This window comes from Perna viridis, chromosome 3 (assembly GCF_037379345.1).
Source record: "Perna viridis isolate PV_CMFRI_1.1 ecotype Kerala chromosome 3, ASM3737934v1, whole genome shotgun sequence".
In the NCBI taxonomy this organism is placed as follows: Eukaryota; Metazoa; Mollusca; class Bivalvia; order Mytilida; family Mytilidae; genus Perna; species Perna viridis.
In genome coordinates, this window is record NC_142447.1 from 2,848,052 (window position 1) to 2,873,312 (window position 25,261).

The 25,261-nt window shown below is 32.4% G+C and overlaps 1 protein-coding gene across 2 annotated transcripts in view; it reads left to right on the forward strand.

Annotated features, from left to right (window-relative positions):
* The window catches only part of LOC148620656 (G protein-coupled receptor GRL101-like), a 77,794-nt gene extending 53,031 nt beyond the window's left edge, over positions 1-24,763 (forward strand). For both annotated transcript variants that reach the window (XM_088574335.1, XM_088574336.1), the window contains 17 exons: positions 646-801; positions 1,148-1,264; positions 2,354-2,473; positions 2,924-3,055; positions 6,281-6,400; positions 6,748-6,868; positions 10,451-10,525; positions 12,899-12,970; positions 13,501-13,572; positions 14,687-14,758; positions 16,939-17,010; positions 17,418-17,489; positions 18,396-18,467; positions 19,403-19,601; positions 20,399-21,055; positions 21,993-22,164; positions 23,841-24,763. In XM_088574335.1, coding sequence (XP_088430461.1) covers positions 646-801; positions 1,148-1,264; positions 2,354-2,473; positions 2,924-3,055; positions 6,281-6,400; positions 6,748-6,868; positions 10,451-10,525; positions 12,899-12,970; positions 13,501-13,572; positions 14,687-14,758; positions 16,939-17,010; positions 17,418-17,489; positions 18,396-18,467; positions 19,403-19,601; positions 20,399-21,055; positions 21,993-22,164; positions 23,841-23,965 — 2,426 coding nt within the window. In that variant the 3' untranslated portion in view covers positions 23,966-24,763. The remainder of the gene's footprint in view (positions 1-645; positions 802-1,147; positions 1,265-2,353; positions 2,474-2,923; positions 3,056-6,280; positions 6,401-6,747; positions 6,869-10,450; positions 10,526-12,898; positions 12,971-13,500; positions 13,573-14,686; positions 14,759-16,938; positions 17,011-17,417; positions 17,490-18,395; positions 18,468-19,402; positions 19,602-20,398; positions 21,056-21,992; positions 22,165-23,840) is intronic.
* The last annotated feature ends 498 nt before the right edge of the window (positions 24,764-25,261 follow it).

Sequence of the window (25,261 nt, forward strand, 5' to 3'; positions counted from 1 at the left end):
GGACGTTAAACCCCAATTTTCAATCAATCAATCAATCTTATTAAATAGAATTTGAAAGAGCGAAAGCTGCGTTAAGAGAACCACTGATAAACCGAAAACCTGTCTAATCCAAAACTCTTGGAAATAAGTTTAATTGTATTTTTTTAACCTTGGTACACCGAACACCTGTTTTTCAGTTAAAAGGGGTTCGGTTTAGAAGTTTTCAACTTAGTTTCTAAGTATATTTTGTTAAAAACATTAGAATTTATGCGGAAAATGAAAACACCAAACGATTCGTAGCAAGGTATAGAACGTAGTAGAGGATTAAGTAGATACACAAAACTTGTAGTGCAAATTTATTCGTTTTCAAAAATAACAAGTACTGCATTTGATTACAAGGCAAATAATATGTAAGAGATACATATTTTGATAAAAACAAAATGAAAACCCTTTACATCTTTTAAACTTTGTTCTAGGTTTTTGCGAGGTGAAATACTTGTATGTATTATATATCTACCATGGGGATAAACATTTATATATCTACCATGGGGATAAACATTCTCAGTTCGTTGTATTTATAATGTAATTAGCAAATTGATATTACATTGTATCAGAGATTAGTCATTGCATTGTTATATGGTTAGTTAATCAGCCATTGTTTTACAGTACAACCAAACCAGACATGTGACGCTATAGTTGGCAGGAATATGGACAAATACTTCCTGTGTCCAGAGGGGCGCTGTATCCCTGCTTCCGGTCCAGGAAATGCTACCTGCGACCATATTAATGACTGTATAAACGGAAACGACGAAATCGGATGCTGTACGTTGTTGAATTAAATCAAGTGTAACTTGAATTTTATAAATTTTGGGAAATATGCTCTTTCTGATTCTATTATTACAAGGCCATCTTTTTTCAATGTGTATAATGATTCTCAATAAGCGCATATTACAACACCTATACCTCTGAACATTTAAAGATACACATTTATAAGTTGTATACGTACTTCAATGGGCGGAAAATCATTTTCATTCTTTATATGCAAGTCATTTGGATTTGTCATTATTGTCTGTCAAAGGTCTGTTTTTTCCTTTTTCATAATTGTACATGTTGTAGTTGAATTCTGTATTATATTTTGGTGCAATTATTATGCCTTTTCAATTCACAGTGTTCCCCGAGTGTAAAGAGGGTGAATTTAAATGCCACAATCAACAGTGTATACCACGGAGTAAACATTGCGACGGAAATTTTGACTGCTTCGACAGAACAGACGAGACTCAGTGTGGTAAGAAATTATTGTTTTTCATTTACGAATTAGAATTACGGAAAGACTGCCATTATTGTCTACCACAGGGAGTGAGTGAACTCTTTGGCACAGTTGGTAACAACCGTAACTGTAAAGCAGGATGCGATTTCGACGACTACTGTTACATCATTTTTATTTAAATTTGGTATATATACAGTGTATGCACGTAACGAACGAGAGCTTTTTCCGTGAAGTTGAAGGAAATATCCTACTTTCATTGGCCCTAAATGTACATGTACCAAAGGGGCTTGTTTCAAATGAAGTACTAAGAGGAAGTTCATGTATATTATATTTGTAGTGAAAAAAAAATTCAGAACGGATGACAGAAACAAGCTGTGTTACCGAACTGAACTCGCCGTTTAATTTTAACTAACTGGCTTAGAAGATAACCTAGGTTTTCATTCGATAATACACTGAGACGGAATACTTACGCCATATGATGTTTTTAGCAGTAAAGTTAAAAAAAAACTGACTTCTTTTTTATTTATTTTTTGCGTAGAGAAAGTGTTCCATACTTACTAATTTGGTAACCATATTACAAATTTCTCTTAAACAGATACAAAATCCTAGATTTTAAATTAAAACAGGCAATCACAGCAGTTACGTGACGTCTGTTGTAAAAGTCATGACTTACTTCTCGAGATTCTGATTGTCTGAAACTCGGTCATCTCGAATTCTGATTGGTCGAAAAACTAGGTTATCATCTAAATAAATGCGGGGGTTGTAAATAAAAACTGTAGAAAAAGGACATTTTAGAAATCTTAAATAATACACCTTTTCTTTCTTGTTACTTGCAATTTTAGTCGGAATATTGAAAGATTCTTTAATGCTGGTTATAATTATTTCAATCATTTAATAATATTTTCACTTCCTGTACGTACATAGAACTGTTATTACCTCAATAAAGGCGAAATTTGCATTGAAAGTAGTAATACTCTTCCTCGATCTCCTTCCAGATTAAGGGAACAAAACATGTCAAATATATCATTCTATTGCTTATGAAATATTTGTTATGAAGCTAAAATAAAAGATAATATTACGTGGTCAACAATTCCAATTTGTTTTCAGATGTCGTTAAATGCAGTTCAGGCGAAGTTAAATGCAAAAGTGGTCAATGCATTCCGGAAGTTTGGTGGTGTGATTACTTCCGGGACTGTCCAGACGGAAGTGATGAAACACAGTGTGGAGGTGAGCAACGAATAGTTAAATCTAGATATTTCATCTGTACAAATCATACATACATGGTTCTTTCTTTTATGTTCTCACTTGTGTTTTTGTCAAACAACTGATTATTATACGATTAAAGAGGTGTACATGGGCAGTGTTAAGGAAAGACCAGTTAGTCAGCCAGCCAAACATGATTTCTTATACAGTACATATGCTCTTCCAAAGTGCAAAATACTGTTTTACAGTAAGTAACCAGGAAAAAGAAACAATAGCAAACAACTAGGAGATCGTATCTTTTTTTTTAAACTCTGTTCGATTAAACCGGAATTCAACACAAACTAAACCAAATTTAACACGTGAACCTCAGACAAGACAAATAAAACATCTACAGAAGCGTAGCAGAGTAGAAAAATTGCACATAAAGAGTTGATAGATGTATTCACATGTAGCATGTTTTGACATTTTCTAAAGATAGGAGGACTTGTGAAGTCAATGAATTTACATGTAAAAATGGCCAGTGTATTTCAATGGATCACGTATGCTATAAGGACCAAGATAATCTACGGAAAGGCTGTTCTGATGGTTCCCACCTCCACAACTGTAGTAAGTAGAATTTCATGGCGATTTATTTCATACATCATGCTTAATTAATGTGGTGGTGTTGTAATGTCGTTTGGTCTGTATTTCATTCGTCTATACTTTGTCAATTAACCCCCTTCAATAGCTATAAAGCTATTTCACATTGCTCTCTAGACTGTTTTCAATAATTAATGAAGAAATAGTGGACTCAGGTACTCCTTTTGATAGTATTTTAAGAGTTCGTACGGAACTTGGATGTTTTACTGGATTTTCAATTCACTTTTCGATATCACTGTTTATACTAAAAATGGGATCATAATATGTCTACATTGAAAAACACAATCACTGTCCTTTTATTCTTTAAAATTTTTATTGTGAATATAGTTCTTTTGTATGGTCATTGTTGATAGTAAGATGATCCCATACTTTGTTTTTACTTTGATATCACAGTCATATAAATCCTTTGTCTCAAAAGTATAGTTGATTACACTAATTCTGTCAGACATCAGCTATGTTTTTATCTCGATTACCCTGACCACTGAGTACACTGAATGACTTTAATATCTCAGAGACAGGATAAGAATGGTCTTTAGAAGCTTCAAGTCCAAATTAAACATCCTCTTGACAACAAGGTATCATTATTAACATCGAACTTCAGGCAGATTTCTTGGACTTCTTCGTGTCCTTACAATTTTCGATAATTGGATAATAGAAACTGATAGTATTTATTTACGAAGAAGGCCTCTAAAGTGAATCACATATTATATTCTCAAGTAAAGAAATGATATTCTTATATGATAGAATATAATTGATGTGTCAAGTTTGTCCAACTTCTTTGTACCTGAAGTTCGTCGAAAGTCTTACGTTTTTTTTCAGTTTTCAGGCTTCAAACTGTAAGATATAAGATATACCGAAATGTGATAAATGTCTGATTATATTACAAATGATGCAGTATGCTGGAAAATCAAGTGCTAAAAGGTTCTGTTCACCAAAAAGGTGGACAGGTTCTAAATAAGCTACCATTGAATACTTGAAGACTTCTTTGTAGCAGAACCAAGTCATGCATATTGTGTAAAAGTAAACCGTTCAAACTAAAATAAAATTATTGTAGAAGTACAAGCGATATAGTTAATTTGATGTACACTTCTTGTCAATAAATAAAAAAAAATAAAAATTAATATACGTTTCTTGCCAATGAATAAAAAAAAGATAAAAAGCGAGATGCAGTATAAATCATGGTTAAGTAAACTACTTAATGTAAAACTGATGTTTCGAATCACTTTGTCATTCGTTTCCAGTCTTGATAAAGCATATATCTGATGAATTACCACGGATTTAAATCTCCATGATAAACAGCATTTTCAACCATATTTAGATATATGAGTTTGTTTAAAGACTTTCTGGTTTCAGTGATTTACGCATTTGATGATTTTGAATTTATCTCTTAGAACAAAAGAGTGAAGCATTGATCTCAATAAGTTTCATGCATAAGACTATGTGTCGATTACAACGATTTCTGATGCTGTATAAGTTCGTCCATTACATGTACATTTGAACAGTTGATGTTAACTTGAATGAATGTGTCATGCATGATGATATCAGAACTCAAGTTATGGAGCAAATGAAGATAATCAATTATTCATTCATTCAGTTTTTTTTTATGAATTCAAGGACAATTTTCTTCAATACACTAGAAAAGTAAACTTTTATGAGATACCCTTGTTCTTTTCGATGTGTAATGTATGCTTCTATTCTTTAAGTGGCCTCAAAATAATATTTTTTTTATTTAGAATTATAATCTCCACTTTATTCATATTCTGCGTGATAATCATTCTGGAAGGCTATCAGGAATAAATCGTTGCAGCGCAATTCGAATATAAACATATATCATGAATGATGAGTCATTCCGCCTGTCGCATTACTGCATTTTAAATGAATTTTCAGTCCGACTTAAATAGTTTCATAAAGCTCATATACATGCATAACAAGTTATCTCCTGAACAACGGCAATCATTCTAAAAACTAAGAACATTTGTATTTTTTTCTTTTTTTAAGTTTTGATCTTATGAATGTATTTTCTGAGTTCTTAAGTGAACTAATATTTCTCAGAATATTTTGAGATTGTCGTCATGATCGTTATCAACTTAGGTACATATGTACCAAAACATATAGACCACCGAATCGCTGTGTTTTTTTTATTATTTTGTTTTTGTTTTTGTTTTTTTTTTGTTTCGTAATGTTTTGTTTTGTTTTTTTTTTAATGTTATGACCAAAACCGTTTATAAAAAGAGACAGAAAGGGACCTAAAGCAAACTTTTTTTTGTTTTCTGCAAAATAACCTGATGATAATGAATTGACCTTCATGGAATTGTACCACTTGATTCAATACTACTACGGAGAAGGGCGGAATATTGATTAGGGAATAATGACCCTAACATTTTTCTAGTTTCAGAACTATTAGTTAAAGTATATTGATCTCTTTGCAATTACACAAGGTTCAATACCATAACATACATACAATTGGGATTGATTCTAAGTGTTGTGATACAAATTTTCCGAAGTTAGGGGGGAAAGGAACCTAACTTGTTTCTCGTTTTCTCACAATGTCATGAGAAAAAGTGTGTTGACCTCTGTGACAGTTTAACTCAATTCTCCTATTAAAAAAGGAACAATTTTATATAAAGTAAAAGTCGGCGCTTAAGAACTTAAAAGAATCCAATTGAAAAATATGTAAAAAAAATGAACAGTGCTTACAAGTAACATGGACAGATAGGTTAAAAAGTTGATTTTTTATACATTGTCTAGAAGTAGTCTTTTGAGGGACTTTGGAGTTTTTTTTTTTTTTTTACATTTTCAAGTTATTTTACCGCTTTAAATCTAGTCAGAATCTTAATATGCTGTATGTATTCCTTTCGTTTTTTTTTTATATTTATTTAGGATGCTTTGTAGGTTGTATTTGTCCCAGTGTCATGTATATACCAATTTTGTTCTAATAATGTTTGCTTTTATTTTCGATCAAGTTAACTATTTTATTTAAGAAAGAATTTAATTGTTTAAAAAAATGTTTTGCTTATAAAGATTAACATCCTTTTTAGGTTTTTTTTTAAAAATGTATCATATAACAAACAAGAATAAATAAGTTCCAGTAGTTAGTAGATTTATCTATACGTCTGACTGCATCTTGGTTGATAATACTAAACACGATGACCTTGTATTACACGATTGCGTAATCAGTATTATTGTCAATAGGTTTCTGGGAATGTCAGCCTGATCAATTTAAGTGTAATCATTCATTTTGTATCGATGGCAAAAGACATTGTGATGAAATACCTGACTGCGGGGAAACATATGCTGATGAAGTAAACTGTCGTAAGTATTGAGTTCAATTTTCTGAACATCAAATAAAGGGTATTTATATATAAAAAAAACATTAACAATTATTTCACAATTGTTATACAGTTTTATATGACCTTGGAATAAATTTTGCCTCTCTACAAATAAACACAATATGTATTACAAAGCTGTAAATTGTTAGCGTAATGACCAGTCAAGAAATGCATTTGCTAATAATAAATTAAGGATATTTGCTACTTGTCATTATTTGCAGTTAACACATTTTGTCTGTTTTTGAGATGCTGTATTCAAGATGGATAGTTAAATATATATATACCAATAGAAAACGTTAATATTTTACATCCTCTTATTGACATTTTTAGCTTATACTTGCCCATACAATGTTGACACATGTATATGCCAAGAAGATGTAATAAACTGTACCAATCTACAACTAAAAGCATTGCCAGCCAATCTTGATTTAGAAAGAACTCTAACAAGATTGTAAGTTTTAATATTTTTCGCTTTTGTGTTTAAGGTATTTATCAAAATAATGCGTGGGAGGACAGGGTTGGTACATGTACCATCTAATACCATCCGCTTCATCCTTTTAAATCTCCTTACCTCCAGCCTACCCTTTTCTCACCTACAACCCCTCAACTCTTATCCCTCCCTCTCTCGCCTCCTTACACCATGCCTCATATATGTATATCCCATATTCTTGTATCATATCTTCCTTTATAGCAGTTAATTCCCACAAGGCTAAACCCTCTGACTGTTCTTGCAAAAACTCTCCATTCAAATATGGTCCTTCTGGTCACGTCGTTACGGGAGATTTAACCATTATCGAAAACGAATCTCTGCCTAAGTACCGTGAACCACGCTCCATAAATTGGAATTATACTTTAAAGTTCGTATGGTTGCCGTGGAGGACTATACAAGAAAATTGATAAAACGAGAGCAAGAAGACATTGATTCTCTGTCAGAGTGGTTAAAGGCCGTGATGTCTTTACTTTTGAAACAAATGAAAGTTTTAAGTAGGCCAATAAGTGCCAAGGCTACATCAGTTTTCAAATACCCCGATGTAGCAAAAACATTGTCTACTATACATGACAAATATGTTGTTGTACCAGCAGACAAAGCCCAAAACAACATTTTTTTTGTCTGCAAAACGTTTCATATCCAATGTTTATTATCATAGGTAGACGTAGAAAATAATAGCAGTGATAAGACCTATACTGCTACCACTCTCTCCAAAGAAAAGAATGTGGAAAACCATAAATCTGTGCTATCCTCTTTTGGTCTCTCTACCAAGGACGATGATTGTGATTTACCGTCTATGTACTGGATTCTTAAACTTCACAAGAATCCATACAAACAACGTTTCATAGCTGGATCTGCAAAATGTACCACCAAACCTCTTTCAAAACTTTCAACTTCTATACTCACAACTGTCAAAGAGGGTCTGCAGTCCTACCACAACACTTGTTACTCCCGTAGTGGTATTGATTCAATGTGGATCCTGAAAAATTCGAAAGATCTTTTGGAGACAATCAGTTCAAGACTACTATCTGAATATAATAGCATTAAAACCTATGATTTTTCAACACTGTATACTTTTATTCCCCATACTTAGTTAAAATCCCAACTTAAAAACATTATACACCGTTGTTTTTTTGCAAAAAAGATGGTACACCTACATACAAATATATAGTTCTTGGTGGAGATTCCTCATACATTGTAAGAAATAATTCCAAATCATCTTCCAGATATACAAAGGAAGATGTTTACAAAATGCTGGAATTTTTAATCGACAACATATTTGTCCAGTGTGGTGGACGTGTTTTTCAACAAACGGTTGGCATTCCAATGGGAACAAATTGTGCTCCTTTACTTGCTGACCTATTTCTTCTCTCTTATGAGGCTGACTTTATAGCTGATTTGATCAGAAAGAAAGAATATCGTTTGTCTATATCCTTCAATCTCTGTTTCCGCTATATAGATGACGTATTATCTTTAAACAATCCTAATTTCGGGGATTTGATACATCGCGACTACCCAAAAGAACTTGAGATAAAGGATACTACAGACACTGTGAAGTCAGCCTCATATCTTGACCTACACTTAGAAATCGATGGTAAAGGAAAACTATTGACCAAATTTTAAGACAAACGTGATGACTTTTCATTCAGAATTGTCAACTTTCCTTTCATCTGTGGCAACATTCCTTCTGTTCCTGCGTATGGAGTGTTTATATCACAACTCACATGTTATGCCAGAGCTTGCCGAAACTACGCAGACTTTTTGTGTTAGAACTCTAACAAATAGGCTTCTGGAACAGGGTTATGTTGCTACAAGATTGAAGTCATCACTACAGAAGTTTTATGGTCGTCATCATGGACTCGTAGATTGTTATGATGTATCCATCAGCATCATGAAAACCGATTTTTTCAACGTCTCATAGTTTTCCTTTCCTCGTTTGTCTACCCCGGACTTGACTTTTTATGAGCAACTCGGCGGATGTTTCTAGAAAAGCAGAGGACGCTTACCCTTCCGGTGAACCTGGTCCATGCTCCCAGTTTTTAGTGAGTCCGAGTTGCTCATTTACTTTTGTTACTTTATATGTATGTTTTAGTTACTTTATGTTCCTTGTTGTGTATGTCTGTTTTCCATATCTCGTCTTTGTCCCTGGATTATATTATTTTGATTACCGCTATAACCTTGGTTCCTTTGATTACTCTTTCAACAAACGGTCGGCATTCCAATTGGAACAAATTGTGTTCCTTTACTTGCTGACCTATTCCTTCATTCTTCTGAGGCTGACTTTATAGCTGATCAAATCCGAAAGGAAAGAATATCGTTTGGCTAGATCCTTTAATCTCAGTTTCCGCTATATAGATAACGTATTATCTTTAAACAATCCTAATTTCGGTGATTTTATACATTGCATCTACCCAAAAGAACTTGAGATAAAGGATACTAGACACTTTGAAATCAGCCTCATATCTTGACCTACATTTAGAAATCGATGGTAAAGGAATATATTGACCAAACTTTACGACAAACGTGATGACAATTCATTTAGAATTGTCAACTTTTCTTTCGTCTGTGGCAACATCCCTTCAGCACTTGCGTATGGAGTGTTTATATCACAACTCATCCGTTATGCCAGAGCTTGCCGATACTACGCAGACTTTTTGTATCGCACTAGAACTTTAACAAATAGGCTTCTGGAATAGGGTTATGTTGCTACAAGATTGAAGTCATCAATACAGAAGTTTTGTGGTCGTCATCATGAACTCGTGGATCGTTATGGTGTTTCCATCTGCACCATGAAAACTGATTTATTCAACGTCTCATAGTTTTCCTTTCCAAGTTTGTCTACCTTGGACTTGACTTTTTTATGAGCAACTCGGCGGTAGTTTCTAGAAAAGCTGAGGACGCTTACCCTACCGGTGAACCTGGTCCATGCTCTCAGTTTTTAGTGGAGTCCGAGTTGCTCATTTACTTTTGTTACTTTGTATGTATGATTTTAGTTACTTTATGTTCCTTGTTGTGTATGTCTGTTTTTCATGTCTGGACTTTGTCCCTGGATTACATTCTTTTGATTACCGCTATAACCTTGGTTCCCTTGATTAAGCTTCCATGTCTGGTTTTTGTCCCTGGATTACATTCTTTAGATTACCGCTATAACCTTGGTTCCCTTGATTACACTCTCATTCATGTTATGAATAATTATTTCTGGGGTGTTTTAAAATCCAGACTGTTAAATAACTAGTAAAGTAGCACTCTTCCTTTTTCTGTTTTACTGGTCCATATTTGAATATTGTAGTAGTTAAAATGTGTTCGTTGACTTGCTGACAAATAAATTTCTAGATTTAAATCACGTAGTGAGAAATGTATAAAAGCTGATAGAGCTATAATATTGGAAAAAAAATCTTTGTTGATAGAAATAAGACTTTACGTTTTAACGTATTTATAGGGGTCCGTATCTATTACGATATTTATATCGTTTGTATCTCAATAGTGTTATACGAAAATACATGTATAGGAATACTACTGATGTTATTATTTTGTCTTTTCCAGTGTTTTAACTGGTAATCGTCTTGGTGAAACGTTACATTCGGATACATTTTCAGACCTGGATAGAATGTTTTATTTGTAAGTTGACAAGTGGTAGTGACAAAATCACTGAACTGGTAGACAAAAACGCCAGACAAAGGTTAAAGGAATGGTCAAAAGAAAGTCTATATAAAAAGGCAATAACAAGGCAAACAAAAATGGAAAATTTGAAACAAATCTTAGGCAGCACAAAATTCCCACTCGGTAAAGTGGGCAGAGTTTAAATATTGACTCCAAAACCTGATTCCCTTGTAAAACCCTTTCCACATTTTGCTTAGTAGATATCTCATAATCTGATAGATAATTGACATGTATTACAAGTACCTGACAACCTTCATTAAATGTACAATTCACTTTTTCTAACACCACATGTTTTATGACGTAAAAGATTACGTTTAATAATTCAAAAAGGTAAAACAGTTAATTAAACGGAAAATTTAATAAGTGCTTGAACTATTCATCCAACATGCATATTGTTCATTTGACTGCCAAGGATAGGGCAGTAAAAGAGATGACATAGTTTTCATATACATGTATATACGACTGTAGTAAAGGAATCGGGTAAATAAGGCCCATTTTAGGCCCTAAAATATAATATCAAATATTATCAAATCTTGTAATCTAAAGTTTTTTACACTAATGTATTTCACAAAAACTTATTTAAATGGAACAAATTACGTATATTTAGTATTTTGAGGTAGCCAATATTCTTGTACAACATTATTAAAGTGATAAAAAGTAAATAATTTTTTTCGAATTTCTATGTGTTACAAGTCAAAATAGAGGTTTCTTTATTCGAGATCTTCCTTTTTAGCTAATATTTGACATAAAATTTTGAATTAACTTCTTAAACTATGAACAGTAATCTGAACTGTCGCGGAATACAGGTTTATGCACGAACCCATAACTTGTTTTTGTAATGACAGACTTAGTATATTTTTCAAGTTCAGAACTAAATCAGTAGAAAGTTAAGTAGCAGTCTTTGTAAGAATCATGCAAGTTTTGTAAAATGTGATACGTCTAAAAAAAAGTTTACATATTTTTATTTTTTGTTATTAAGTTTCTTTGCAGGTCTATATGATGGAATGTATAATCATTTATTCCATACTGTCTGCTCTTAGGAGATAATTCGCATTGAAAATTCAATTGTTTCTACTGTATTTAGTGTCATTTATAAAGTTATTTCCATTGATTTTGAATTCTACAGTACATTCTCTATATATATCTCTGATGACCAGGGGTTATATGAAAAACCACATGTTAATTTTTGTTTAGTATAACGTTATAAACAAAATATCAAAAACAAAAATGTGTAGGCTTTCAACCATGAATCACCTATTGCATGATTCTTAGCTTAAGTAGTACTTAAATTCCTTGAACCCACGTATGAACATCTCCTTTCTGCAATGGTAGATTCTGATAAAGTTGAAAAAGTTAAAATGTTACAATTTCAGCTTCATTCAATTTGTGAACCAGCAGAATGTACTTAAGTATCATTCTGTAAAAGAATCAGGCAATGATGGCACATCATTTTTCTCAGTTTGGTCTTTTGTGCATCAAATACATTCAATACATCTAGAAAACATCAGAAAGTCTATTTAAATTTATACTGAAGTATCTTTAATAGAGATATTTTTTACTGCTTATTCAGGGAAAATATACTGGAAAAATTTCCCGCCATTTTTTCATAGTGCATGTCATCAAATATTACCTATTAATATGTTAAAAAAGCAAACTTCATACATACTTTGATGGTTGTTTCTGGCAGTTATAAAGACTTGGGTAATATCATAACATGTTTTTTTATGTGCCACACCTTATACACATTTTTGCCTGATTCTGAAACAGAGAAGTACTTTAAGTCCCAAAAACACTCGGTTTTGATAACGGCTGCCAAACCGCATAACAATCATACATTTTGTTTTTCTTTGTACAATTGTATTGAAGTACAGATGATGTAAAAGTGATATTCTCTGAAAATCTTATAAAGTATAAGAAGCAAATTATATTAAAATATTAAAATATTGTAAAATATAAAGTACCTTTAGCTCTCAGAAACATATATCTAGTATTCGTGCTACTATCCTGTGAAGCATTCTAAACCCGAAACGAAGTTTGATAATGCGTTTTGAATAAATTATTTGCTTAACTTTTGGATAATCCGATTATAAATTTACATTTCATACTAAAATGTGTTTCCGTAACACGAACCCTTTTTAACCGACTCATAACCACAGGGTTTTTAATAGCATTATATTACAGACACGGTCGTGACTTTCAGCAAAGATTTAACGCTGTGCTTTGAATGAATAACTGATAATTCTAGATAATCCGATCGCGTAGCTTTCTTTATAGAATAAAATTCAAGGACATGACATTTCTTTGAATGGTTACTTTTTTTCATTACTGAAGGAATCTAAGTAATAATAGCATTACAGACCTTCCATATGGTGTTTTCCGGAATCTGTTACGATTAGTGGCTCTGTAAGTACTTAATGATTGTACTTTATGTCTATTTTATACAATATCTAGCGAATTGGGAGAGAAACAGCAGAGATCCAATTGAAGATGTTCATTTAACGATTTGATGATGGTTGAGATCAGTTTATGGACATTGAAACAATATCTATGAAGCACTGACGTATGTTGCTTCCATTTCATTGGTTCGTTTTCCAGGTTTTGATGAACCTGTAAAATGTAGCCGGAATTTTAATGTTAAGCAACACTGAGTGCAAAGAAGGCCCATCCACTCAGTCATATTGTTTTTACACTTAGATAATCGCTTTCTTTAAGTTTGTTCAATGTCATTAACTACTAAGCTAGACTAAAAGATATGGATATGTCTTTAAACCGGAAGCTGTATAATTATTAGAACATTTAAGATCATTCTCTCTGTGGTCTTTCTGAGAGAGATATAAAAAATATAATACAAATATGAATCATATTCATAGCAAAGCAGAGAGAAGATTTGAAATAAACAATTATTTAACGTTTTTAATTTTTACTTGTTTTAGAAATCTACGAAACAACGAAATCATGATTTTAAAGAATGGTACTTTTAGTGGATTAACCAACTTACGTGCATTGTGAGTGTTATAAGCACTAAAAACTATTAAACAATTCCGTTTATTGGTATTGCCTGAAAATAAGTCTGGATTATTAAAATCATTTTTCTAATTTAAGTAGAGATTGTAATAAAAGTTGCTATCATGCACTTTTAATGTTACTTTAAGCATTAGACTCAATTGATTGTAATACCTTTTATGGCGTTTATTTCTTTTCAAAAGCCTTTGTTTTGCAATATTTCACATTAGTACATTCAATTATAGCTTTATGTTTGTCTAAGTAGCCATTCTGGAAACGTTAAAAGGATAAATTTTATCTTCATGCATTTCCAAACATGTTAAAGCATTTTTGTTTTATTCCTAGGGCCTTATACATCTTAATTACACAAATGAGAAATCCAAAATCTCTCCGTCTATCTGTAATGCAATTAGTCTTTCCTGAAATAAATAATTAAGACCCCTTTCAATTGTTTTTTTTTTCGGTAGAAAAGAGGAAGAGCCAAATGTCTCTGAGAAAAGAATCATTAAAACACGAGAGTAACCAGCTGGCTTCATTTCAATACTAAATGGGAATCATGATTCGGGTGGAAATTAAAACACACACAACAAAGAACATAAAATAATAATAAAAAAAGCAGTACAAAGAACCAAAAGTAAATAAGCAACTCGCACTCCACTAACAATTGGGAGCATGAACTTAATGACTTTATCAACCTCTACATCAGTCAAGAAAACCTGTTGAGGTCGATTTCACATGAAATTGTATATTTGTTATACATGTACGTTATGACATCATCGCTGAAAGTATTGTGATATCCTCACTGGCGATTAAATTTACAAACATGTCGGATATTTTTGTAGTCAACAAGCAATGGTGCTTTCCATCATATGGTTCGTTCAAATTGAATCACACATTCGTGTTTCAATATGGATTCATACCCGTTGGTTCGTTAGAGCAGACGGACAGGAAGTAGCATAAGTGAAAGTGTAACAGGGTAATGGAAAACAAGCTCTAGTATTGTTTTTGACTAAAATGATTTTTAGGTTAAGTAATTCAGACTGTTCAATTTGTGTAAATGAAACCAGTCTAATAACACATAATGGTCTAATAATTAATGTTCATTTATTGTTTCAGATACCTGTCGGGAAACGGTATCCAGGAGATCTACCCGTCGTCTTTCATAGGACTATCCCAGCTGCTCACACTGTAAATACATGTCACGTAATCTGATCAATTAAGCTTTTTTTTCAGCAAAATTATAGAAAAGAAAATCTTACCTAATTAAACACGACTCAGATATGTTATCACGCAGATGAAATTGAGTCTGTGACGTGTCTTTTACGTCATTTGTTTATAAATGATAGCTACAGGTTGTTTTTAGTGAAGTCATATAAATGTAGTTAGTTTTGTGAGGGCAGAGGTGTCCGGTTTGTGCGTTCGGCCACTCTGACAAGTGTTTATCGTCTTGGTTGTTCATGGACAAGTATAAAATTTGGGGATGCACATTCCTTTTTTAGACTTTTAGTCCTGTGAATCAGATGCAGTGTTACTTTGTCTTTCTTATTTAATTTTAGATAATGTACATTTTAAAGCCTAAAAATAGTTTTGTCATCACCCGTTTGCATAAAATAGGTATTCGGTCTTGGATAGCCAGAATTTTGCCATTGTTTTCGCTTTACAATTGCCCGAGTTTATACTGCAATGTTTTATATATTATATGAATACCGGATGTGTAAAAATGTTTTTGGTAAAGAACATTTTTACGGGAACATTCATGGATCAGTTTGTAATTAAAAAAAAACATGGGAAAAGAACAAAAATGTCAGAGATAAAGTGTCCAATACATCTAATACGCCAGATTCACGTAAACGAAAAAACAAGTCTGAAAAAGACCGGGAATATGACATAAATGGAAAAGGGACTTTAAAAGTTCTTGGCTATTCGAGTTTCCCTAGTTGTCATATAAAGAAACTTTGAAAATCAGAATACGTTATTGTAAATTTTTTAGAAAGCACACACAGTTTGGTGATCAAAAGGGTAATTTATTTGTTCGCAAAGTTGTAGATAGGAAGAACACTCTTCATAGCCATCAGGCCTTTGCTAAGCACCAGTCATGTCAAGCCAAAGAAACGTCTAAACCTTCACAGGTCTGTGGACAAATGGACAAAGCTCTAACTAGGGTCAATCAGAAAGATATAAAAAGCTCTTTAATACTGCTTTTGCTGTAGCCAAAAACAGCTTTATATGTAATATTCAAATAAGAAACTCATGCAATTTGGTGCGGATCATCTTGGTTCATATGCCTGTGCTGATTTTATTAAAAAGTAATCAAGGGAACCAAGCGGAAATCAAAAGAATGTAATTCAGAGACAAAGACCAGACATGGAAAACAGACATGCACAACAAAGAACATAAAGTAACTAAAATCATACATACAAAGTAACAAAAGTAAATGAGTAAAGTAAACTTGGACTGCACTAAGAATTGGGAGCATGGACCAGGTGCACCAGTAAATATATCTGGGGTTCTTTAATTTGAAATCAAAGATCAAATAAAGAAAATAAACTTGTCTGATGGTAGTACTAAAATAGTAAATAAAAGCATGTTGTTAAAATTATAGTTCAGAAATATACTTCATTGAACAGGAGTGGTACATTTTGACAAAATTGTTTAGGGCATTGCTACAACATTATGCAGTTATATCTATTTCAAAAATCATTAAAAGAAATTTGGCAAGTAATATGTTTATGGACAAGTGAAATTAAGATTGAAACTTATCCAGGGACAAGTGATCGAACAAAATGTTTCCACATGCCTAAATGTTGATCTTGCTTTTGCAAACAAAACAATGATTCACATATGTTACCTATGTCTAATTTACGTCCATGAAGGTTCGTTTTTAAATCAAATCTGAATAGTTTCTTTTTCCTTTTGCTAGATTTTCGATCGATCTCATCGGAACAATACTAATCTTGGCTTTTATTTTTACGGTGGACGGCATATCAGGAAAAACAGTACCCGCAAAATTGATTTTAACACTATATAACGCTTATCAGTTTTTGAAACCGGGTCTAATTAGTCATGTGAATATGTTCACTGGACGTTATCCGCAAAAACTTATACTTTTACAGTAACACTAATAGCAATAATAATCTATCCTTGTATGTCCACATAGGTAAATGTTTTCGATGATTCAGTCTCTATTGCAGCACATCCTTGGATCTATCTGTTTATAGGTTTTAGGCCATTATCATGCAATTTAAGGCTACCTTTACGTTTGCCTTGACGAATTATTTTGGGCATAAATGTGTTTTGTGTATCATTAAATAAAATCACATTTATAAATGTAGATATTTTATAATTAATATGAAGTATAATCATTTTAGTGACCTTAGCTACCAAAAAATTACAAGACTATCAAGTGGTTCATTCTTAGGATTGAGGAGCGTTAACAGTTTGTAAGTAATTTCTGTTATTGCAGATAATACAATTTACTTCCAGTTTTGCAGCATTGCACATGCGTATTGAACAGAATGTGTAACTGTTGAGATATCATATATTACGGGTATAGCTTAGGCAAAAACATAGCTTCGTCACCTATTAATTGCATTTAGCCGTTTTGATAGGTATATAGATGGTTTATGTGTTATTTCAGAAATTTAAAAAATATATTTAAATAGGATTATTAAAGACACATTGTGTCACTTTGCGTCTTATATGAGATTGTTTATTTAAAAAAAAATAATAAGTGGGAAGCTTTTTCATTAAGTAGGGTTTTATTTTAAATCCTAAAGAAAGAAAACAGAAAGTTTAATCGGCATTTGTTTACGTATACTTTCAAATCCAATTTAACCTTTATTTGCAGGGATTTATCACATAACAAATTGGAACTTATAGAAGATGGTTCATTTAACGGGCTACTTAAGCTACTAACTTTGTAAGTCACTTATGGAAGACTGCATTTCAAATGTTGCGTTTGCTTCAAAACTTGCATGCTTTAATATATTTGTAATCCAAACATACAAAAACACCAATTGAATACTTGACAATAGAAAAGATGGAAAGGCTATGTTTTCAGAAAAGAAGCCAATAACTGAAATTTGGGTTTCAGTCCCTGTAAGAATCAGTGGGTGAAACATGGTATGGACAAAAACATCATTTTGATAATGCAATTTGACTTTTTGCACCAAGAGAATCAAGGGAAAAAATATTTCACTTGTCGATTTATAATTTCAATAAAATGCACTGAAAATGAACATTTCAAGGGCAGATAACTCTGTCAAAACTCTCATTTATCTAACATTCTATTGACAAATTTCTGAGTAAAGCCAGTGATAATATAATGATCTTTTCAAATAGATAAAGCATCCTTTAGTAATATTACATTGTTAGATCGGTTGGGTTTTGACATGCATGTCTCTTATTTTGCCTGATTCTTACAAACACACTTAAAACCCTGAAGCGTATATATGTTTCTATGTTAAAGAGAACAAGTGCAATATTATTTTTAAAACAGAAAAGTTTAAACAAACTAACATTGGATGATTCTTACTTCATGTAAACTAAGTGTGATATCACACCATAACATCTAAAAGAGATGGTGCAAAAATTCATTTCAAATATTTATATGGCAAAAAACTTCCAATTGAGAATTGCCTTTGTTGAAATAGCTTTTACTGTAGACATTTTATGAGATTGTCTTAAAATATTTCAAGTAGCTTAAGTATAAACTTGCGTCAAAGAAGACCAATCACAAAGTCTTTATTTGAGTTTCTATTACTTTTCCAATTTTCCGGAACCTAAGGGGTAATTAAGGCTAAATATGTTTTTTTTTCAATTGTAGGGACTTGTCTGACAATGACATAACAATGATAGAGTATAACACCTTTCATGGCCTCCCACGACTACGCACGTTGTAAGTACATCTTTTCTAATCCAATAAAATCTCGTAAGCTCTCGTTTATCAATGTCGTAAGGAGCGTAGATAGTAATTGCTTTTTTTCAAATATAAGTTCTTTTTTATCCATCAGCTTAAGTTTTTAAAACATGAACGTAATACATTGAAATCTGTCTTGACTAATCCCTGAAAATCCCAAAATATTTGTCTAAACCAGGCACTTTTTACAGTTCTACAAGGGGTGTGGTTTTGGCAGGATTTACTGTAGTAGTGCATCTATTGAAAGAGTAATCAAGGGAAGCAAGATTTGAGCAGCAATCAAACAAATGTGATCCAGAGACAAAGACCAGACATGGAGAAAAGACACACACAACAAAGAACATTAAATGTTTTAAATAATACATACAAAGTAACCAATGTAAATGAGCAACTTGGACTCCACTAAAAAACTGGGAGCGAGCATGGACCAGGTGAACCGGTAGGGTAAGCGTCCTTTGCTATTCAAGAAACACCCGCCTAGTTGCTCCACGTCCAGGGTTGATGAAAGAGGAACTTGTATTGTGAAAATTTAACTTAGGATGGCAAATAGCCAAATTCATATATATATTTGTTACAATCGACATCAATAAAAGCAGGCCATATTTTATTATTTAAATACATTGTTTCTTATTTTTTTTTAAATTGCAAAAACGAGAAGAAACAATATATTTAAATAAAAAAAATAAAAAAATACCAACGTCGAGAGAGTTTACAATAGGAGAGTAAAGGTATAACGGAAGTGTAGTCAAAGGTGACAAGTGACGAGGAATAATCTGAGAATTGAAGGTCGGGAGGCAAATACGAATTTAACAAAACACCCTTCGAAACAGCACACCACATAGAATAGCCAAGTTTTAAAATACAACACTGATAAGTTAAACAAAGTGCTTAAATAGTTTGTTTTCTTTTGAGAGACATACCGATGAATTCCCCTTCTGCTGCATGGTCAGACATGTGGAACATTGCTATCCAAAACCGGACGAATTTTCGTCTTGTGAGGACTTGATGTCTAACTTTGTACTTAGAATCAGTATATGGATTCTTGGATCTCTAGCTTGCTTTGGCAACTTGCTTGTAATTGGTTGGAGGATCAAAGACTTTCAGAATGGAAAGGTAAATACTAATACGTCTTACACATAAGTTTTTATGTATGAAGGTACACTTATATACATAGTTACATATTTACAGTTTAATTTGTACTCAGTCGCTGAGGATAGTTCATTTATTCAACTTATCTTCAAAAGTGCATGCGTAAAAAAAACTAAAGGTATACATCTTATCTATTTATTCTATGTTTTTGAAGTAAAAGTCGTGTGCATGAATATCGCCAATCGATAGCATGATCACTTTGTGATAAAATTTATTCTGATACCTCCATTTTGATGTTTCTGTAGACTGGTATCTTTTCTTTTTTATGCTTTGAACTATAGAAAATTTAAGTCACCAGTTAGTATAATAAACCTAGGTGTCCTTTGCATATAAGAAAAAAAGAACTGTAAAGAGTAAAACAAATAAGAAGGTCGTCTGGATGTTCTCATATTGTCATGGTAAAAGAGTAATGTGTACTTTAAGTGGAAAGTAAAAATATTTGACCTAGTACAAAACACAATAATGTTTCAGTAGATTTAACAAAAACTTTTAACTTTAGGAGTTTAAAAATACTGGAAACATTTACACGAAACGATCAAATTATTTCAGTAAAAAAAGTCTTATTTCAGGTTAGAAATGAATTTTTTCTTGGGTGTACTGTACGAAATCACACAAAAGTGACAGTGCCAAAATATGCCATTTTCATTGTTTATTTGTACTGCTGAATAACATGCCTCTGTCATCGTCGTTCGCAGACATCAGGTTTTTTACAATGATAATGTTTGTATCTTTTTTAATTGAAGTATTTTTTATATTTGCAGGTGCATTCTTTTCTGATTGCAAATTTAGCGATTGGTGACTTTTTCATGGGTGTTTACCTTATGATCATAGCAGTAGTCGATACATATTACAGAGGAAAATATTTTAGATATGACAGATATTGGCGGGAAAGCGCCATGTGTAAATTTGCGGGTTTTATGTCGACCTTTTCTAGTGAACTGTCAGTGTTTACTTTGACAGTTATAACTATAGACAGACTTGTATGCATTATCTTTCCATTAAAAGTAAAACGCTTAGGAATGAGAGAAGCCCTAGTGGTTATGCCCTCACTTTGGATTTTAGTGTTATTTTTATCAGCATGTCCTCTAATAGGAATTGAGTATTTTCGTAACTTTTATGGGCGATCAGGCGTGTGCCTGGCTTTACATATCACCCCCAATCACGTGGGTGGTTGGGAATATTCCGTGTTTGTTTTTCTTGTATTAAACTTTGTTTCATTTCTTCTTATATTCATATCGTATCTCTGGATGTTTTTTGTTGCCAAAAAGACAACAACTGCTGTTAGAAAATCTAAAGCGATATCTGATACATCTATGGCAAAGAAAATGACATTAATTGTGATGACCGATTTTATGTGTTGGATTCCTATCATTCTGTTAGGATTTGCGTCTCTCTTTGGAGCACGAGTACCACAACAGGTAAGGTAACAAAAATGTCTTCGTATAAAAGGCAACCAAGGTTATAGCGGTAATCAAAAGAATGTAATCCAGGGACAAAGACCAGACATGGAAAACATACATACACAACAAAGAACATACAGTAACTAAAATCATACATACAAAGTAACAAAAGCAAATGAGCAACTTGGAATCCACTAAAACCTGGGAGCATGGACCAGGTGCACCGGTAGGATAAGCATCCTCTCTCTGCCTATGACTCGTTGAATAAATCAGTTTTCATGGTGCAGATCAGGCTGTAATATAACAAATACTTCATGCATATCAACATAGTGGTGATCTGATTACGATTGTCAGCTGTCAAATACAGAGAGTAAACTCACTATTTAAGAGCAACGTTTGCCAACTTGTCTCTCCAGTTATAACAGTTTTCATGACAGTCCTATACTATACTTTTCTAAGTAATTCGAATTCGAGTCGGGTAATTTTCAGAATATTCTAGAATAGGCTTTGATCAATATCCATATATTATCATGCAAATTCTATAATATGCAATACACCCCCCTAAGAAAAAAAAAGGATACGCATTTTATTTTTATTTTTTTTTGTTTCTTTATACGTCTATATGATAAAATTTATAAATATTCATTCCAATCTCTTTGCTCTTAGGAAATAATCCACATTTAAAATCCAACAATATCTATTGTGTTTTATATTTACAGAGTAATCGCCTGTATTTTTTAATTCTATAGTGCATTCTTTATAATTTTTATCTCTTGTGAACAAGGGTTCTGTGAAAAACCACATGTAATTTTCTGTTTATTTTTGACAAAATATCAAGTATTAAAATATGTAAGCTTCCCCACCATGCATCACATTTTGCATGGTTCTCAGCAGGAGTGTTACTTTAAAGAATTTTTTTCTTTCAAATATTTTTTGCATTTTATTGTACTTGTAGGTATATGCCTGGATAGCTGTGTTCGTTTTACCATTAAATTCTGCCATAAATCCAGTATTGTACACTATTTCCACAGCTACTTTTTTAGGCAATGTTCGGAAAAGAGCATGTAGATTTAGAAAATCTTTTACTGGATCGTATAGATCTACAGATACTAAACATTCTATTGTTGGTAAGTAAAGTTAAATATTTGTCTCAAGACGCGACATATACAATTTGATACGTGATTTTAGAGAAAAATACACGAGTCTGACAGAAAATATAACAAACTACAATCGTTGCATATTAAGTAAAAATTAGTTACCGTGGAATTTGAAACTGGAAGTACCAGTCTATATAAAATCCAGGCACTGCCAATAGTAGAGGTGATTCAAGGTGAAGAAAAACCCACCAAACAAATAATGATTTTTCGGTCTATATATGCTATATTTTTATATAACGATAGACTTTTTGTATTCAGATCTGCACTTTTGACAAAATTATAAATTTAGCTCGCACCAAAATCAAATAAAATCGAGAAAAATAACTTTTGCCAAGTGCCAATTTTATGTACAATCTCAATATTTGTTATCTCAAAAGTGCAACAACCAAATGAAAAACTAACACTGATTATGTGATCTACTGTTTCTGAACAAAAATAAAAGTCAGTTCAGTTGGTTTTTGACATGCATGAATAAAATTCTGTCTAATTTGTATTAAATACTTCTACTCAAAATTAAGAATGTTATATAATTCAGAACATTTTTCTTCTACTATACATGACAAGTATCCTTGAAACACTTAATAACGTTTTTTTTTTCGGTAAAGACATGATGAAATCCGAATTATTTGTTTTGTTCTCCGAGTTTTTCGATCATTTTCCTATTTGCTCATACTACATGCATAGTGGACGTTCGTTTTTCTGGACCACAAAATGATTGCGGTCTTGTAACAATATGGGTCTGTCCTGTCGTCATCCGTAGACATTTGATGTCTGAACATTATATTGAATATTTCTGTAAAGATTATCTATGACATAAATTTACCACCAAGTGTCATGCCGAAAACGAAAGGCTTCGGTTAATTTTGGGAAATCTGCTTGAACCGTTTAGGAATTATCGGACAAAATGGGACAACAAAAAAGCGTTGTCTTAATATTCGGACAATACCTTGAGTAAAAATGTATAGATGTCTTTAAAAATGTTTTACTCGACCACAAGATACCATGCTTCCAAAATTATGATGGGATGGAATTTGGGTATTGTTACATGAACTGTTTAAGATGTACGGACTGTTTTTGTGGTCAAATTCTTAACCTCTGTTACACATTGCATCCATATTTAGAGATCTTAAATGATGTGTCCATACTAGGCTCAACGGTACAGTGTTTATGTTCTGTACTAAAACGATTTGTCCATTTCTTTGACGTTATGGTATATAATCATTTTATATCCTTTCTTGGTTGGTAAATATTCATCATATGCACAGAGTTATCCTTCAATTCCTTCAACTGTATTAAGAACGACAATGCACCACAATCAGTCGACGAAAGTGAAAAAGTTTTATTTTTATTGACATTATTTCATTTTAGAAAAAGTAAAAGAGTGCAATAAATTTGGTAAACAGGTACGACTAACACAACCCAAAAAAATAACAAAAAAAACCATTCGTTTTTGCACAAAAAATCAGTTACACGAATAGAGTGGAAATGTTTACTACAATATATGAATTTACAGTATGCACATTATTTTATATAGAATATATACTCGACCAGTTTAGTTGAGATTGTATCTCGTAATACAATTACCTAAGGGTTGGTGTCATATCTCTTTTCAAAAGGCAAGTTTATGTTTGCTTATATTTCTACAGATGACAGATATGTCTGGCAAAGAAATTCCGGATACAGACAGTTAGAATTGACACGTCTTAGAGGACTCAACAAAGCATATTCACTAGGAATACATAATAACCATAGCTCAATAACACGTATGTGATAACAAGAGAACTTCCGATAATTATTATAAGAGGCGATGATATTCAAACAATCAATGGAAATCCTTTTTTTATGATTTCCTAATTCTGTGAAACGAAACAATGAATCCCATGCGTAACATATGGATTTTCCTAATATTATAGCTGGACAAGGATTTCATTAGTTATTAACCTCAAAACTTAATAAAATAGAACGATATTTGGTCATCAAGAAGTTTTGATATAGTTCTGACTGCGTCATGCAAATGGCTGAAGTCAGTTATAAAAGAAACAAAGTAATCAAAGCTACACCTTATTATTCTTATTAAAGGTAAAATTTACTTTCATATACCTTAACAGTGATCAACTTTTTCTACAGTTTAAAGTTATGTAGATTCTAACATTAACAATGTTTTTTACAATTAGTGTGAGTAATTAAGTTGAAAGTTCATTTGTCTCCAAAATTCGAAACAATTCAAAAATTGACTTTGGCACAGGCGAAATGTTTTTGTTACAGTTTATTTTATTGTTTCATTATTTGTTTCCTGTTTCTTTTGTTTTTGCTGTAGATAAATCGTTAATTGTTTAATTGATTTTAATGAAAAAAATATCTTACATATACAATATTTCTGATGCAAGACACTTTGAAATAAGCTTTTTATTCACATTGCTTTTGTTACGTCGAACATAATGTCAGACACTCAGTTATTATATTAATTAAATTAACATAGAAAGTTAATTGATATTTGCTTGTTTGATCTTGTGATTTGTTGATTGTATTTCTTTTGAGAAACTTACACATTAAACCAATATATACATAATCTTGTATTGTTTGTCTTACTGCCATAGAAAGAGTAATCAAGGGAACCAAGGTTATAGCGGTAATCTAAAGAATAGAATCCACGGACAAAAGACCAGACATGGAAAACAGACATACGCAACAAAGAACAAAGTTACTAAAATCATACAAAGTAACAAAAGCAAATGAGCCACTCGGACTCTAAAAACTGGGAGCATAGACCAGGTGCACCGGTAGGGTAAGCGTCCTCTGCTTTTCTAGAAACACCTGCCGTCAAGTCCGGCGTACCATATCAGTTGTTAAATGTAGTTAGTAATGGCTCAAGTGCACTTTTATATTGAATTTATAAAAAAATCTCCCTTTCGGTTTTATTTTTTACCACTCTCAAATACGTTCATGTAAGCAATTGTTAGGAATTTTTCAGACCTTTCGATACGTTTATATATCTTCTCTGTATCAATTTGGTCCGATGGAATAGTGCAGCAAATAGAGTCGTCACATTCTCAGACGTTTGTATAAT